This window comes from Oncorhynchus keta, unplaced genomic scaffold (genome assembly GCF_023373465.1).
Source record: "Oncorhynchus keta strain PuntledgeMale-10-30-2019 unplaced genomic scaffold, Oket_V2 Un_scaffold_984_pilon_pilon, whole genome shotgun sequence".
NCBI classification, from domain to species: Eukaryota; Metazoa; Chordata; class Actinopteri; order Salmoniformes; family Salmonidae; genus Oncorhynchus; species Oncorhynchus keta.
In genome coordinates, this window is record NW_026291019.1 from 725,371 (window position 1) to 742,164 (window position 16,794).

The 16,794-nt window shown below is 48.7% G+C and overlaps 1 protein-coding gene and 4 long non-coding RNA genes across 22 annotated transcripts in view; 3 read left to right on the forward strand and 2 right to left on the reverse strand.

The window, feature by feature from the left end:
• Positions 1 to 16,794, reverse strand: part of pla2g6 (phospholipase A2, group VI (cytosolic, calcium-independent)) — a 39,751-nt gene that overhangs the window by 5,648 nt on the left and 17,309 nt on the right. Inside the window, exons 8-18 of one of the 4 annotated variants that reach the window (XM_052517834.1) lie at positions 16,647 to 16,755; positions 14,604 to 14,726; positions 9,346 to 9,436; positions 7,858 to 8,021; positions 7,479 to 7,629; positions 6,363 to 6,499; positions 4,849 to 4,926; positions 4,481 to 4,635; positions 4,331 to 4,382; positions 3,650 to 3,765; positions 3,313 to 3,386 (exon numbers count right to left, since the gene is read on the reverse strand). In XM_052517834.1, the coding sequence (XP_052373794.1) occupies positions 3,313 to 3,386; positions 3,650 to 3,765; positions 4,331 to 4,382; positions 4,481 to 4,635; positions 4,849 to 4,926; positions 6,363 to 6,499; positions 7,479 to 7,629; positions 7,858 to 8,021; positions 9,346 to 9,436; positions 14,604 to 14,726; positions 16,647 to 16,755 (1,250 nt within the window). Of the gene's footprint in view, positions 1 to 3,264; positions 3,387 to 3,649; positions 3,766 to 4,330; positions 4,383 to 4,480; positions 4,636 to 4,848; positions 4,927 to 6,362; positions 6,500 to 7,478; positions 7,630 to 7,857; positions 8,022 to 9,345; positions 9,437 to 14,603; positions 14,727 to 16,646; positions 16,756 to 16,794 lie in introns of those variants that run through there. The other 3 variants (XM_052517831.1, XM_052517833.1, XM_052517832.1) reach the window with 3 other exon arrangements.
• LOC127929695 (uncharacterized) lies at positions 485 to 3,429 on the forward strand. Of its 6 annotated transcripts, none has more exons than XR_008135801.1 (6): positions 485 to 677; positions 804 to 881; positions 1,146 to 1,301; positions 2,100 to 2,333; positions 2,880 to 2,969; positions 3,296 to 3,429. It is a non-coding gene; the product is annotated as an uncharacterized LOC127929695 (long non-coding RNA). The 6 variants fall into 6 exon arrangements; XR_008135804.1 differs by having other exon boundaries at positions 2,880 to 2,924; XR_008135802.1 differs by having other exon boundaries at positions 2,100 to 2,294.
• Positions 4,938 to 6,346, reverse strand: LOC127929696 (uncharacterized). Of its 4 annotated transcripts, none has more exons than XR_008135810.1 (4): positions 5,791 to 6,346; positions 5,541 to 5,690; positions 5,391 to 5,510; positions 4,938 to 5,150 (listed from the first exon to the last, which is right to left on the reverse strand). It is a non-coding gene; the product is annotated as an uncharacterized LOC127929696 (long non-coding RNA). The 4 variants fall into 4 exon arrangements; XR_008135809.1 differs by lacking the exon at positions 5,391 to 5,510 and adding an exon at positions 5,241 to 5,270 and having other exon boundaries at positions 5,511 to 5,690; XR_008135807.1 differs by lacking the exon at positions 5,391 to 5,510 and adding an exon at positions 5,181 to 5,270 and having other exon boundaries at positions 5,511 to 5,690.
• Positions 10,069 to 11,941, forward strand: LOC127929699 (uncharacterized). Of its 5 annotated transcripts, XR_008135815.1 has the most exons (6): positions 10,069 to 10,143; positions 10,343 to 10,389; positions 10,890 to 10,936; positions 11,086 to 11,226; positions 11,519 to 11,620; positions 11,661 to 11,941. It is a non-coding gene; the product is annotated as an uncharacterized LOC127929699 (long non-coding RNA). The 5 variants fall into 5 exon arrangements; XR_008135814.1 differs by having other exon boundaries at positions 11,519 to 11,941; XR_008135817.1 differs by lacking the exon at positions 10,890 to 10,936 and having other exon boundaries at positions 11,519 to 11,941.
• LOC127929698 (uncharacterized) lies at positions 12,748 to 14,583 on the forward strand. Of its 3 annotated transcripts, none has more exons than XR_008135811.1 (4): positions 12,748 to 12,963; positions 13,178 to 13,295; positions 13,407 to 13,630; positions 13,816 to 14,583. It is a non-coding gene; the product is annotated as an uncharacterized LOC127929698 (long non-coding RNA). The 3 variants fall into 3 exon arrangements; XR_008135813.1 differs by having other exon boundaries at positions 13,178 to 13,257; XR_008135812.1 differs by lacking the exon at positions 13,407 to 13,630 and having other exon boundaries at positions 13,820 to 14,583.

Sequence of the window (16,794 nt, forward strand, 5' to 3'; positions counted from 1 at the left end):
CCATTTTCAACACGTTTATGGGTACGAGTGCAAAGGGTTCAAACATTCCATTTCCAATGTACAACAGACTCTGAGTGAACAAAACATTAAGAACACCTTCCTAATATTGAGTTGAATCCCCTTTCACCCTCAGAACAGCCTCAGTTCGTCAGGACATGGACACACATGGTGTTGAAAGCGTTCCACAGGGATGCTGGCCCATGTTGACTCCAATGCTTCCCACAGTTGTGTCAAGTTGGCTGGATGTCCTTTGGGTGGTGGACCATTCTTGATACACACGGGAAACTGTTGAGTGAAAAACCCAGCAGCGTTGTAGTTCTTGACACACTCAAACCAGTGCACCTGGCACCCAATACTGTACCCCGTTCAAAGACACTTCAATCGTTTGTCTCGTCCATTCACCCTCTGAATGGCTCACACACACAACCCATGTCTCAAAGCTTAAACATCCTTCTTTAACCTGACTCCTCCCCTTCACCTTTAACCTGACTCCTCCCCTTCACCTATACTGATTGAAGTGGATTTAACAAGGGACATCAATATGGGATCACAGCTTTCACCTGTATTCATCTGGTCAGTCTGTCAGGGAAAGAGCAGGTGTTCTTAATGTTTTGTCCACTCTGTGTATATGAATGGGATTAAATGTGCCATATGACCACTAGTATCAGTATGACGAGGTTAGTGTCAGACTGACCTGTGGTAGACAGTATCAGTATGAGGTTAGTGTCAGACTGACCTGTGGTAGACAGTATGACGAGGTTAGTGTCAGACTGACCTGTGGTAGACAGTATCAGTATGATGAGGTTAGTGTCAGACTGACCTGTGGTAGACAGTATGATGAGGTTAGTGTCAGACTGACCTGTGGTAGACAGTATGACGAGGTTAGTGTCAGACTGACCTGTGGTAGACAGTATCAGTATGACGAGGTTAGTGTCAGACTGACCTGTGGTAGACAGTATCAGTATGACGAGGTTAGTGTCAGACTGACCTGTGGTAGACAGTATCAGTATGATGAGGTTAGTGTCAGACTGACCTGTGGTAGACAGTATCAATATGAGGTTAGTGTCAGACTGACCTGTGGTAGACAGTATAAGTATGACGAGGTTAGTGTCAGACTGACCTGTGGTAGACAGTATCAGTATGAGGTTAGTGTCAGACTGACCTGTGGTAGACAGTATGACGAGGTTAGTGTCAGACTGACCTGTGGTAGACAGTATGACGAGGTTAGTGTCAGACTGACCTGTGGTAGACAGTATGACGAGGTTAGTGTCAGACTGACCTGTGGTAGACAGTATGACGAGGTTAGTGTCAGACTGACCTGTGGTAGACAGTATCAGTATGACGAGGTTAGTGTCAGACTGACCTGTGGTAGACAGTATCAGTATGATGAGGTTAGTGTCAGACTGACCTGTGGTAGACAGTATGACGAGGTTAGTGTCAGACTGACCTGTGGTAGACAGTATCAGTATGACGAGGTTAGTGTCAGACTGACCTGTGGTAGACAGTATCAGTATGACGAGGTTAGTGTCAGACTGACCTGTGGTAGACAGTATCAGTATGATGAGGTTAGTGTCAGACTGACCTGTGGTAGACAGTATCAGTATGACGAGGTTAGTGTCAGACTGACCTGTGGTAGACAGTATCAGTATGACGAGGTTAGTGTCAGACTGACCTGTGGTAGACAGTATCAGTATGACGAGGTTAGTGTCAGACTGACCTGTGGTAGACAGTATCAGTATGATGAGGTTAGTGTCAGACTGACCTGTGGTAGACAGTATCAATATGAGGTTAGTGTCAGACTGACCTGTGGTAGACAGTATAAGTATGACGAGGTTAGTGTCAGACTGACCTGTGGTAGACAGTATCAGTATGAGGTTAGTGTCAGACTGACCTGTGGTAGACAGTATGAGTATGATGAGGTTAGTGTCAGACTGACCTGTGGTAGACAGTATGAGTATGATGAGGTTAGTGTCAGACTGACCTGTGGTAGACAGTATCAGTATGACGAGGTTAGTGTCAGACTGACCTGTGGTAGACAGTATCAGTATGACGAGGTTAGTGTCAGACTGACCTGTGGTAGACAGTATCAGTATGACGAGGTTAGTGTCAGACTGACCTGTGGTAGACAGTATGACGAGGTTAGTGTCAGACTGACCTGTGGTAGACAGTATGACGAGGTTAGTGTCAGACTGACCTGTGGTAGACAGTATGACGAGGTTAGTGTCAGACTGACCTGTGGTAGACAGTATGACGAGGTTAGTGTCAGACTGACCTGTGGTAGACAGTATGACGAGGTTAGTGTCAGACTGACCTGTGGTAGACAGTATGACGAGGTTAGTGTCAGACTGACCTGTGGTAGACAGTATGACGAGGTTAGTGTCAGACTGACCTGTGGTAGACAGTATGACGAGGTTAGTGTCAGACTGACCTGTGGTAGACAGTATGACGAGGTTAGTGTCAGACTGACCTGTGGTAGACAGTATGACGAGGTTAGTGTCAGACTGACCTGTGGTAGACAGTATGACGAGGTTAGTGTCAGACTGACCTGTGGTAGACAGTATGACGAGGTTAGTGTCAGACTGACCTGTGGTAGACAGTATGACGAGGTTAGTGTCAGACTGACCTGTGGTAGACAGTATGACGAGGTTAGTGTCAGACTGACCTGTGGTAGACAGTATGACGAGGTTAGTGTCAGACTGACCTGTGGTAGACAGTATGACGAGGTTAGTGTCAGACTGACCTGTGGTAGACAGTATCAGGTTAGTGTCAGACTGACCTGTGGTAGACAGACAGTATGACGAGGTTAGTGTCAGACTGACCTGTGGTAGACAGTATGACGAGGTTAGTGTCAGACTGACCTGTGGTAGACAGTATATAAGGTTAGTGTCAGACTGACCTGTGGTAGACAGTATCAGTATGATGAGGTTAGTGTCAGACTGACCTGTGGTAGACAGTATCAGTATGATGAGGTTAGTGTCAGACTGACCTGTGGTAGACAGTATCAGACGAGGTTAGTGTCAGACTGACCTGTGGTAGACAGTATGACGAGGTTAGTGTCAGACTGACCTGTGGTAGACAGTATGACGAGGTTAGTGTCAGACTGACCTGTGGTAGACAGTATGACGAGGTTAGTGTCAGACTGACCTGTGGTAGACAGTATCAGTATGACGAGGTTAGTGTCAGACTGACCTGTGGTAGACAGTATCAGTATGAGGTTAGTGTCAGACTGACCTGTGGTAGACAGTATGACGAGGTTAGTGTCAGACTGACCTGTGGTAGACAGTATCAGTATGAGGTTAGTGTCAGACTGACCTGTGGTAGACAGTATCAGTCATCTCACACCAGGACCGGGCCCTGTCCACAGCACAACCATCAGAGTCTGTACACTGACAGACAGAAGGAGAGAGAGAGAGAGACAGAGGAAATCAGTGTGTTGCAGATGAGTAATAACACAGGGACCTCTTCAAAACAGGGACCTCTAGGACATTGGTTTCAGAGCGGAAATGTTGAATGAAAATGTGACGATTTTTAAAATGTGAATTACTATCAGCTATTAGTGTCACCTACGTTTCACTAATTCAAACATTTAACTATGCAGGATAAAAGGTCACTCAATAAATCAAATCAACCAATCGTTAAACCAACTCACGCAGTCCACCAGCATCTTGCCCAGCTCCTTGGCGCCTACAAAGCTCTTGGCCAGTTCCAGAGGGTTGGAGGGTCTGAACACATCTACAGAGTTCACCACTACCTGGGGAGGTTTACCTGTCCCAATAAATATGCACATCCATATGATCTCTACATATTATAATATACCTATATAAAGCTCTTACCTGTCCTAATAAATATAATATAAACATCCATATGATCTCTACATATTATAATATACCAATATAAAGCTCTTACCTGTCCTAATAAATATACACATCCATATGATCTCTACATATTATAATATACCAATATAAAGCTCTACCTGTCCTAATAAATATAATATACACATCCATATGATCTCTACATATAATATACCTATATAAAGCTCTTACCTGTCCTAATAAATATAATATACACATCCATATGATCTCTACATATTATAATATACCAATATAAAGCTCTTACCTGTCCTAATAAATATGCACATCCATATGATCTCTACATATTATAATATACCAATATAAAGCTATTACCTGTCCTAATAAATATAATATACACATCCATATGATCTCTACATATTATAATATACCAATATAAAGCTCTTACCTGTCCTAATAAATATAATATACACATCCATATGATCTCTACATATTATAATATACCAATATAAAGCTCTTACCTGTCCCTAAAGAAACCACCACACCTAGACGCTGCACCTCCAGGCCACGCCCCTACATTCAAATTAAACAGAGAGAGAGAGAGACAGAGATGTTAAACAGACGAGTCAGTACAAAAGGAACATTTCAGATGAAACTACTTAGAGTCACACCTCTGCTTTCAGGGATTTGTTGTATTGGTGGATCTCAGTCATGGCATCCAGTGTCGGGTTATTGGCCAGCAACCCTCCGTCCAGAAACCGCCCCATTGGTCGGAAGTAGGTGGGGGCGGCGCCACTGGAACGGGCGGCTCTCCACACGACCTGCTCTGAAAGACCAAGAGGGTTGGGGCTAAGCATCAAGTCAACCAATCAATCAGACAAAATCATGATTGATGATGAAAAAAGTTAAAGTGAAAATGGTGAGGTGTGAGAGCAGATTCACCAAGCATCTTCACTGTGACCCTTTCACCTCCACTCAGAGAGAACAGGCATCACACACACACACAGACATAACATACACAGAGCCATAACACACACACCTTGGTCGGTCACCTTCCTATGTTTTTTAGCAGGTTCCTGAGTGTATCCAACTATCAACACATCCTCATCCTCCCATCCTGAAAAAACAACACACACACACACACTCATACCACCACCAGATGGAAACACAGCTGGCCCTGACACACACACTCCAAACACCGACACTCAGACCACAGAGCGATCATTATCAATCAAATGTTTTTATAAAGCCCTTTCTACATCAGCTGATGTCACCTCGTGTTTATACAGAAACCCAGACTAAAACCCCAAACAGCAAGATGCAGATGTAGAAGCACGGTGGCTAAGAAGAACTCCCAAGAAAGGCAGGAACCTAGGAAGAACTCCCAAGAAAGGCAGGAACCTAGGAAGAACTCCCAAGAAAGGCAGGAACCTAGGAAGAACTCCCAAGAAAGGCAGGAACCTAGGAAGAACTCCCTAGAAAGGCAGGAACCTAGGAAGAACTCCCAAGAAAGGCAGGAACCTAGGAAGAACTCCCAAGAAAGGCAGGAACCTAGGAAGAACTCCCAAGAAAGGCAGGAACCTAGGAAGAACTCCCAAGAAAGGCAGGAACCTAGGAAGAACTCCCAAGAAAGGCAGGAACCTAGGAAGAACTCCCAAGAAAGGCAGGAACCTAGGAAGAACTCCCTAGAAAGGCAGGAACCTAGGAAGAACTCCCAAGAAAGGCAGGAACCTAGGAAGAACTCCCTAGAAAGGCAGGAACCTAGGAAGAACTCCCTAGAAAGGCAGGAACCTAGGAAGAACTCCCTAGAAAGGCAGGAACCTAGGAAGAACTCCCTAGAAAGGCAGGAACCTAGGAAGAACTCCCTAGAAAGGCAGGAACCTAGGAAGAACTCCCAAGAAAGGCAGGAACCTAGGAAGAACTCCCTAGAAAGGCAGGAACCTAGGAAGAACTAGGAAGAACTCCCTAGAAAGGCAGGAACCTAGGAAGAACTCCCTAGAAAGGCAGGAACCTAGGAAGAACTCCCTAGAAAGGCAGGAACCTAGGAAGAACTCCCTAGAAAGGCAGGAACCTAGGAAGAACTCCCTAGAAAGGCAGGAACCTAGGAAGAACTCCCTAGAAAGGCAGGAACCTAGGAAGAACTCCCTAGAAAGGCAGGAACCTAGGAAGAACTCCCTAGAAAGGCAGGAACCTAGGAAGAACTCCCTAGAAAGGCAGGAACCTAGGAAGAACTCCCTAGAAAGGCAGGAACCTAGGAAGAACTCCCTAGAAAGGCAGGAACCTAGGAAGAACTCCCTAGAAAGGCAGGAACCTAGGAAGAACTCCCTAGAAAGGCAGGAACCTAGGAAGAACTCCCTAGAAAGGCAGGAACCTAGGAAGAACTCCCTAGAAAGGCAGGAACCTAGGAAGTAATCTAGAGAGGAACCAGACACTGAGGGGTCAGTCCTCTTCTGGCTGTGCCGGTTGCAGATTATAACAGTACATGGCCATTATCACTTCACACACACTGAGGTAGAACACAAACACAGCCTGCCCCCCCCCCCACTCTGTTACCTTGTGGTATGGTGAGGGGAAGGAAGGTGGCTGTGCCAGCGTAGGGGCGTTCTCTGGGCAGGGAGGGGGGGTCATAGTTCCTAAAGAGATGGAGCTCTCCTGGATGTCTGTCTGCCAGCACACTGGTTACCATCACCCTGTGGAGAGAGACAGAGAAACACACACACAGAGACACACAGAGAGAGAGAAACACACAGAGACAGAAACACACAGACAGAGACACACAGACAGAGACACAGAGAAACACACAGACACAGAAACAGACAGAGAAATACACACACAGACAGAAATACACACACACACAGAGAGACACACACAGAGAGACACACACACAGACAGAGAGACACACACAGAGAGACACACACACAGAGACACACACACAGAGAAACACACACAGAGACAGAGACACACACACAGAGACAGAGACACACACACAGAGACAGAGACACACACACAGAGACAGAGACACACACACAGAGACAGAGACACACACACACAGAGACACACACACAGAGACAGAGACACACACACAGAGACAGAGACACACAGACAGAGACACACAGACAGAGACAGAGACAGAGACACACAGACAGAGACACACAGACAGAGACACACAGACAGAGACACACAGACAGAGACACACAGACAGAGACACAGAGAAACACACAGAGACACAGAGAAACACACAGAGAGAGAAACACACAGACAGAGACAGAAATAGACAGAGAAATACACACACAGACAGAGAAATACACACACACACACAGACAGAGAAATACACACACACACAGACAGAGAAATACACACACAGACACACACAGACAGAGAAATACACACACACACAGAGAAACACACAGACAGAGAAATACACACACACACAGAGAAACACACAGAGACAGAAACACACACACAGAGAAACACACAGAGACAGAAACACACACAGAGAAACACACACACACACACACAATATTAGAGAGACAAAGGAAACCTCAGGATGAGAGAAAACGTACATTCAGAGACAATGAAAATACAATTGAAACTAATGAAATAGTGTTAGTATTACAGCAGCCCCCTGAAATGACCAATCAGACAAAGCCAGAGTGTTGCCATGGTTACCTGGGGTGCCGTACGTCTGTCATCATGGTGTTCTCGCCGAACTCTTTCTTCAGGAAGTCCTCCAGAGGGGCCGACTCGTAGGGTCGCGACCCCTTGAACACCTGCTCCTTCATACGGAAGTAGAGGCATCGCAGATACTCCATATCCTTACCTGGGGGGGGAGGGAGGGGGAAAGAGAAAGAGAGGAGATTTACTCCATATCCTTACCTGGAAAGGTACGACAGCATCTCACAAACAAACACTTTCAATGTGGAAAGGGTCTACGGTTCAAGGCTGCTCTTTAAACTATTGAGGACCACATCAACTATATAAAACACATAACACCAAATGAGTTTCTCTGCACACAGACACTCATAATACACACGCAGTAACATCTCACCGTGGACGATAGCCAGGGCCAGTATGCCCCCTGTGCTGGTCCCAGAAACCCAGTCAAAGAGTTCCTTGATGGGCCTGCCTGCCTCTTTCTCCAGGGAGATTAACAACTGGATCAGAACCAAGCCTTTAATGCCCCCTCCATCCAGACACAGCAGTCTGTCTATCCTAGAGGAGAGAGGAGACCATTACACAGCAGTCTGTCTATCCTAGAGGAGGAGAGGAGGCCATTAGAGTGACTCTTACACAGCAGTCTGTCTGTCCTAGAGGAGTCCATTAGAGTGACTCCTACACAGCAGTCTGTCTGTCCTAGGAGGAGGAGAGGAGACCATTACACAGCAGTCTGTCTGTCCTAGAGGAGGAGAGGAGGCCATTAGAGTGACTCTTACACAGCAGTCTGTCTATCCTAGAGGAGGAGAGGAGGCCATTAGAGTGACTCTTACACAGCAGTCTGTCTGTCCTAGAGGAGGAGAGGAGGCCATTAGAGTGACTCTTACACAGCAGTCTGTCTGTCCTAGGAGGAGGCCATTAGAGTGACTCTTACACAGCAGTCTGTCTGTCCTAGAGGAGGAGAGGAGGCCATTAGAGTGACTCTTACACAGCAGTCTGTCTGTCCTAGAGGAGGAGAGGAGGCCATTAGAGTGACTCTTACACAGCAGTCTGTCTATCCTAGAGGAGGAGAGGAGGCCATTAGAGTGACTCTTACACAGCAGTCTGTCTGTCCTAGAGGAGGAGAGGAGGCCATTAGAGTGACTCTTACACAGCAGTCTGTCTGTCCTAGAGGAGGAGAGGCCATTAGAGTGACTCTTACACAGCAGTCTGTCTGTCCTAGAGGAGGAGAGGAGGCCATTAGAGTGACTCTTACACAGCAGTCTGTCTGTCCTAGAGGAGGAGAGGAGGCCATTAGAGTGACTCTTACACAGCAGTCTGTCTGTCCTAGAGGAGGAGAGGAGGCCATTAGAGTGACTCTTACACAGCAGTCTGTCTGTCCTAGAGGAGGAGAGGAGGCCATTAGAGTGACTCTTACACAGCAGTCTGTCTATCCTAGAGGAGGAGAGGAGGCCATTAGAGTGACTCTTACACAGCAGTCTGTCTGTCCTAGAGGAGGAGAGGAGGCCATTAGAGTGACTCTTACACAGCAGTCTGTCTATCCTAGAGGAGGAGAGGAGGCCATTAGAGTGACTCTTACACAGCAGTCTGTCTATCCTAGAGGAGGAGAGGAGGCCATTAGAGTGACTCTTACACAGCAGTCTGTCTGTCCTAGAGGAGGAGAGGAGGCCATTAGTGACTCTTATACAGCAGGAGAAAGAGGAACAAGGCATTCAGACAATATATAAAGTCATTTGTCTATATTGTACACTTGACTATTCATTCAAACTGGTGTTATAATTAATCAACCAACCAAAGAATCACACAGATCAGCAGTAGGTTGAATTAAGAAAAAAAACTGATACATTTCTAAATAACCAAAATAAAATACACAGAAACGTACTTCCTGCTTCCTGTTTTGAACCCGTCCACTTCCTCCCGGCCGCGACTCATCGCACCCACCGCCGCCGCAACGTGCATGATGTCCTCGAACCCTGTCGGCCAATCACAGACAAGGACCCAGGGCTAATCAACCAATAGGAGCGCAGAGTGGAATGGAAGAGAGGGACAGAGAGAAGGGGAGGAGCCTGGGGGGAAAAGGAGTGAGAGAAGTGGGAAGAGATGGGAGAAGTAACAGCATAACTCAAAATGCAGGGAGAGAAGAGAGGGATGAATACAAACATGGAGCAATAGCAGAGGGAAGGATGAATTAAAAACAAAGCAGATGAATGTTTGAAGGGACTGATGAAGGGAGGAAAAAGAAAAAAGTGCGAAAAAGAGAGAAAGAAAGAAAAGGAGAAAGTCTTCAAAAGGGGAAGACCATAAGGTAAGGAGGATCACGATGCCGGAGAGAGGAGAGAGGAGAGAGGGAGACCATAAGGTAAGGAGGATCACGATGCCAGAGAGAGGAGAGAGGGAGAGAGGAGAGAGGGAGACCATAAGGTAAGGAGGATCACGATGCCGGAGAGAGGAGAGAGGGAGAGAGGAGAGAGGGAGACCATAAGGTAAGGAGGATCACGATGCCGGAGAGAGGGAGACCATAAGGTAAGGAGGATCACGATGCCGGAGAGAGGAGAGAGGGAGAGAGGGAGAGAGGGAGACCATAAGGTAAGGAGGATCACGATGCCGGAGAGAGGAGAGAGGGAGACCATAAGGTAAGGAGGATCACGATGCCGGAGAGAGGAGAGAGGGAGACCATAAGGTAAGGAGGATCACGATGCCGGAGAGAGGAGAGAGGGGAGAGAGAGGGAGACCACAAGGTAAGGAGGATTACGATGCCAGAGAGAGGAGAGAGGGAGACCATAAGGTAAGGAGGATCACGATGCCAGAGAGAGGAGAGAGGGAGACAATAAGGTAAGGAGGATCACGATGCCGGAGAGAGGAGAGAGGGAGACGATAAGGTAAGGAGGATCACGATGCCGGAGAGAGGAGAGAGGGAGACCATAAGGTAAGGAGGATCACGATGCCGGGAGAGAGGAGAGAGGGAGAGAGGGAGACCACAAGGTAAGGAGGATCACGATGCCAGAGAGAGGAGAGAGGGAGACCATAAGGTAAGGAGGATCACGATGCCGGAGAGATGAGAGAGGAAGACCATAAGGTAAGGAGGATCACGATGCCGGAGAGAGGAGAGAGGAAGACCATAAGGTAAGGAGGATCACAATGTCGGAGAGAGGAAGACCATAAGGTAAGGAGGATCACGATGCCGGAGAGAGGAGAGAGAGAGAGAGGGAGACGATAAGGTAAGGAGGATCACGATGCCGGAGAGAGGAGAGAGGAGGGAGACGATAAGGTAAGGAGGATCACGATGCCGGAGAGAGGAGAGAGGAGAGAGGAAGACCATAAGGTAAGGAGGATCACGATGCCGGAGAGAGGAGAGAGGAGAGAGGGAGACGATAAGGTAAGGAGGATCACGATGCCGGAGAGAGGAGAGAGGAGGGAGACGATAAGGTAAGGAGGATCACGATGCCGGAGAGAGGAGAGAGGGAGACCATAAGGTAAGGAGGATCACGATGCCGGAGAGAGGAGAGAGGGAGAGAGGAGAGAGGGAGACCATAAGGTAAGGAGGATCACGATGCCGGAGAGAGGGAGACCATAAGGTAAAGGAGGATCACGATGCCGGAGAGAGGAGAGAGGAGACCATAAGGTAAGGAGGATCACGATGCCGGAGAGAGGAGAGAGGGAGACCATAAGGTAAGGAGGATCACGATGCCGGAGAGAGGAGAGAGGGAGACCATAAGGTAAGGAGGATCACGATGCCGGAGAGAGGAGAGAGGGAGACCATAAGGTAAGGAGGATCACGATGCCGAGGAGAGAGGGAGACCATAAGGTAAGGAGGATCACGATGCCAGAGAGAGGAGAGAGAGAGGGAGACCATAAGGTAAGGAGGATCACGATGCCGGAGAGAGGAGAGAGGGAGACCATAAGGTAAGGAGGATCACGATGCCGGGAGAGGAGAGAGGGAGACCATAAGGTAAGGAGGATCACGATGCCGGAGAGAGGAGAGAGGAGACCATAAGGTAAGGAGGATCACGATGCCGGAGAGAGGAGAGGGAGAGAGGAGAGAGGGAGACCATAAGGTAAGGAGGATCACGATGCCGGAGAGAGGAGAGAGGGAGAGAGGAGAGAGGGAGACCATAAGGTAAGGAGGATCACGATGCCGGAGAGAGGGAGACCATAAGGTAAGGAGGATCACGATGCCGGAGAGAGGGAGATGATAAGGTAAGGAGGATCACGATGCCGGAGAGAGGGAGACGATAAGGTAAGGAGGATCACGATGCCGGAGAGAGGGAGACGATAAGGTAAGGAGGATCACGATGCCGGAGAGAGGGAGATGATAAGGTAAGGAGGATCACGATGCCAGAGAGAGGGAGACGATAAGGTAAGGAGGATCACGATGCCGGAGAGAGGAAGACCATAAGGTAAGGAGGATCACGATGCCGGAGAGAGGAGAGAGGAAGACCATAAGGTAAGGAGGATCACAATGCCAGAGAGAGGAGAGAGGGAGACCATAAGGTAAGGAGGATCACGATGCCGGAGAGAGGAGAGAGGGAGACCATAAGGTAAGGAGGATCACGATGCCGGAGAGAGAGAGAGGAAGACCATAAAGTAAGGAGGATCACGATGCCAGAGAGACGAGAGAGGGAGAGAGGAAGAGAGGGAGAGACGAGAGAGGGAGAGAGGAAGAGAGGGAGAGAGGAAGAGAGGGAGAGAGGAAGAGAGGGGAGAGAGGAAGAGAGGAAGAGAGGGAAGAGAGGGAGAGAGTAGAGAGGGAGAGAGGAGAGATAGAGAGAGGAGAGAGTAGAGAGAGAGGGAGGTAGAGAGGGAGAGAGTAGAGAGGGAGAGAGTAGAGAGGGAGAGAGGGAGAGAGGAGAGAGGGAGAGAGGAGAGAGGGAGAGAGGAGAGAGGAGAGAGGGAGACCATAAGGTAAGGAGGATCACAATGCCAGAGAGAGGGAGAGAGGGAGAGAGGAGAGGGGAGAGAGAGAGAGAGAGAGAGGAGAGAGGGAGAGAGAGAGAGGGAGAGAGGGAGAGAGGAGAGAGGGAGAGAGGAGAGAGGGAGAGAGAATTCAGTAACGAAAAGACAGAAAACAAAAAGAGGGGATGAAAGAAAGGATAAAACACCATCAAATAAAGGAGGGATCAGAGAAGAGAGAGGGAGGGAGGTTCTGGGGTATTGGGGTCAGAGAAGAGAGGGAGGGAGGTTCTGGGGTAAGAGAAGAGAGGGAGGGAGGTTCTGGGGTATTGGGGTCAGAGAAGAGAGGGAGGTTCTGGGGTTTGGGGTCAGAGAAGAGAGGGAGGTTCTGGGGTTGGGGGTCAGAGCAGAGAGAGGGGGGGAGGTTCTGGGGTATTGGGGTCAGAGAAGAGAGGGAGGGAGGTTCTGGGGTATTGGGGTCAGAGAAGAGAGGGAGGGAGGTTCTGGGGTATTGGGGTCAGAGAAGAGAGGGAGGGAGGTTCTGGGGTATTGGGGTCAGAGAAGAGAGGGAGGGAGGTTCTGGGGTATTGGGGTCAGAGAAGAGAGGGAGGTTCTGGGGTTGGGGGTCAGAGAAGAGAGGGAGGGAGGTTCTGGGGTATGGGGGTCAGAGCAGAGAGGGGGGGAGGTTCTGGGGTATTGGGGTCAGAGAAGAGAGGGAGGTTCTGGGGTATTGGGGTCAGAGAAGAGAGGGAGGTTCTGGGGTATTGGGGTCAGAGGAGAGAGGGAGGGAGGTTCTGGGGTATGGGGTCAGAGAAGAGAGGGAGGGAGGTTCTGGGGTATTGGGGTCAGAGAAGAGAGGGAGGGAGGTTCTGGGGTATTGGGGTCAGAGAAGAGAGGGAGGGAGGTTCTGGGGTATTGGGGTCAGAGAAGAGAGGGAGGGAGGTTCTGGGGTATGGGGGTCAGAGAAGAGAGGGAGGGAGGTTCTGGGGTATGGGGGTCAGAGAAGAGAGGGAGGTTCTGGGGTTGGGGGTCAGAGCAGAGAGAGGGGGGGAGGTTCTGGGGTATTGGGGTCAGAGAAGAGAGGGAGGGAGGTTCTGGGGTATTGGGGTCAGAGAAGAGAGGGAGGGAGGTTCTGGGGTATTGGGGTCAGAGAAGAGAGGGAGGGAGGTTCTGGGGTATTGGGGTCAGAGAAGAGAGGGAGGGAGGTTCTGGGGTATTGGGGTCAGAGAAGAGAGGGAGGGAGGTTCTGGGGTATTGGGGTCAGAGAAGAGAGGGAGGTTCTGGGGTTGGGGGTCAGAGAAGAGAGGGAGGGGAGGTTCTGGGGTATGGGGGTCAGAGCAGAGAGAGGGGGGAGGTTCTGGGGTATTGGGGTCAGAGAAGAGAGGGAGGTTCTGGGGTATTGGGGTCAGAGGAGAGAGGGAGGGAGGTTCTGGGGTATGGGGGTCAGAGCAGAGAGAGGGAGGGAGGTTCTGGGGTATTGGGGTCAGAGAAGAGAGGGAGGGAGGTTCTGGGGTATTGGGGTCAGAGAAGAGAGGGAGGTTCTGGGGTTGGGGGTCAGAGAAGAGAGAGGGAGGGAGGTTCTGGGGGGTGGGGTCAGAGAAGAGAGGGAGGGAGGTTCTGGGGTATGGGGGTCAGAGAAGAGAGAGGGAGGGAGGTTCTGGGGTATGGGGGTCAGAGAAGAGAGGGAGGGAGGTTCTGGGGTATGGGGGTCAGAGAAGAGAGGGAGGGAGGTTCTGGGGTATGGGGGTCAGAGAAGAGAGGGAGGTTCTGGGGTTGGGGGTCAGAGAAGAGAGGGTGGTTCTGGGGTATTGGGGTTGGGGGTCAGAGAAGAGAGGCAGGGTGGTTCTGGGGTATTGGGGTTGGGGGTCAGAGAAAAGAGGGTGGTTCTGGGGTATTGGGGTTGGGGGTCAGAGAAGAGAGAGGGTGGTTCTGGGGTATGGGGGTTGGGGTCAGAGAAGAGAGAAGGAGGTTCTAGGGTAATGGGGTGGGGGTCAGAGAAGAGAGAAGGAGGTTCTGGGGTATTGGGGTGGGGGTCAGCAGGTGAAAGATTAAATGGTATCAGGGCCTGTATTCATAAAGCATCTCAGAGTAGGAGTGCGGATCTAAGATCAGATCCCCTCTATCAAACTCATTATGATCAGAATGGCAAAAACTGATCCTAGCACTCCTACTCTGAAATGCTTGATACATATGTCCCCAGGAGGAGAAGGGTCAGAGAGACATTTGGGGATTGAGGATGGGGGGCTTTACCTATGCCTGGTGACGAAGCAACCTTCTTGGGGGGAGGATGGGAGTTGAGGGGGGAGGAGGGTGGGGCGCACCGCTGTACCCCTACACTACACAGCATGTCCAGTAGCACCTTTCTGTTGGCGCCTTCAGTCAATCAACACACCAAGCCACAGGGTTAGAGACATGCACACACAATGACAGGCAGGAAGGAGAGAGAGAGAAGAGAAGAGAGGAGAGAGGAGAGAGAGGAGAGGAGAGAGGAGAGAGAAGAGAGAGAGAGAGAGAGAGAGAGAGGAGAGAGGAGAGAGGAGAGAGAGAGAGAGGAGAGAGAGAGAGAGAGAAGAGAGAAGAGAGAAGAGAGAAGAGAGAAGAGAGAAGAGAGAAGAGAGAAGAGAGAAGAGAGAGAGAGAACGAGAGAGAGAACGAGAGAGAGAAGAGAGAGAGAACGAGAGAGTGAAAGAGTAGGGGAGAGTGGGAAGAAGAGAGCAAAATGTTCAATTTCACAAACAGTCAGTTACAGAGAGAGAGAGTTGGAGAGACAGAGGAGTGGTCAAACAGATCATACAGACATTCACACTGACACACAAACAATCACACATGCAGATTTGAACAACACGCATAGTTTCCATAGAAAGACATATGTAACATGTATTCTTTTGTATTGAGACATTATCAATCAATAACAACTATATAAATGTATAACCATGGAAACCACAACAGAGGGGTTGATTGACATGGACAATAACTTCAAAAATACAGAAATTAACACCAGGCGAGAGGTTTGATAGGACGTAGCTAACTTTCATTACGACCTGCTTGCTAAAATCCCTGCTTGCTCACGTTAGTTAGCTTGTTTCTGACTTGCAAGCTAACGTCAGCTAGCATTCGAGGGCGGACTGTTCTCATGAACGGTTATTGTGTAATGTAAATATAAATGAAGGATCCAACCATGTTGGTAATTTGTCTCATGTCTCACTACTGCAGTAATGCTACTGATTGTCGGTGTGCTAAGAGCAACAAACCCACACAGGCTAAACGTGAAAGCATCCAGCACTGATTAGCTTTCATTAGCTATATTAATGCTATAAACCACTGATAATGTTCTGAAATAACATTAGATTTTTCTTTGATTGTATATACATAGTCTTAGCAAGCTCTTTGGTAGCAAGCTAAGCTTTTTCAGCTATAATGTTCAGCTACCTCGCTAGCTTTACAAACGTTAGCTTAGCTAGCAACCCGTGTCAGGCTGCTGGCTTCCTGAGTGACAGTGGATGACAAATCAAGTGTTGGTGGAAAAAACCCAGGAAATAGTCATCCCCAGAAAGTCCCCCGCAATGTGACCCTCGAGCCAAAGGCCTATGATCATTTCAGCACATTTCAAACAGCTGATTAATCAATGTAATCGAGGCAATGAGCAGAGTTCACGTGATCCATGAATACAATACACTGTAGTTAATGTTATTAATGTTCACACAGCCTTAACATATACATGCTATATCATCCACAATAACACATGCTTATGAATTCATTAATATCCACATCAACGTGAGATTGTAGTTGTGTTAGGATTCATTCATCTGCTGGCTTGTGACGTCACCGCTTTATAAAGGCAGCAAGGAACTACAGTGCCTTGCGAAATAATTTTGCACGCCCAATTTTTCAGTTTTTGATTTGTTAAAAAAGTTTGAAATATCCAATAAATGTCGTTCCACTACATGATTGTATCCCATTTGTTGTTGATTCTTCACAAAAAAAATACAGTTTTATATCTTTATGTTTGAAGCCTGAAATGTGGCAAAAGGTCGCAAAGTTCAAGGGGGCCGAATACTTTCGCAAGGCACTGTAACTCTCCTCTACTTTTCTCATGAATCCATCCACCCATTCATTCCTTCCTTCCTTCCCTTTGCTCACTTTATCCCTCCATCCACCTACTCTATTCCCTTCCCTGTCGACCCCTCCCCCCAATCCCTCTCACCTTTACTAGTGCGTGATGCTTTGAGTCCGGGTGTCTCACCCTCTCCCCCATCCTCCTTTTCCCTCCCTCCTCTCTTTCTTCCCTCTCACCTTTACTTGTGCGTGCTGCTATCAATCCGGGAGTCTCTCCCAGGTCATTGTGTATCTCCACGTCGGCTCCAAACACGATCAGAGCCTTGATCAGTTCCATGTGGTCCATCTGTAAGTAGCGAAACAGCAGGGGTCAGAGAGTAAAGGG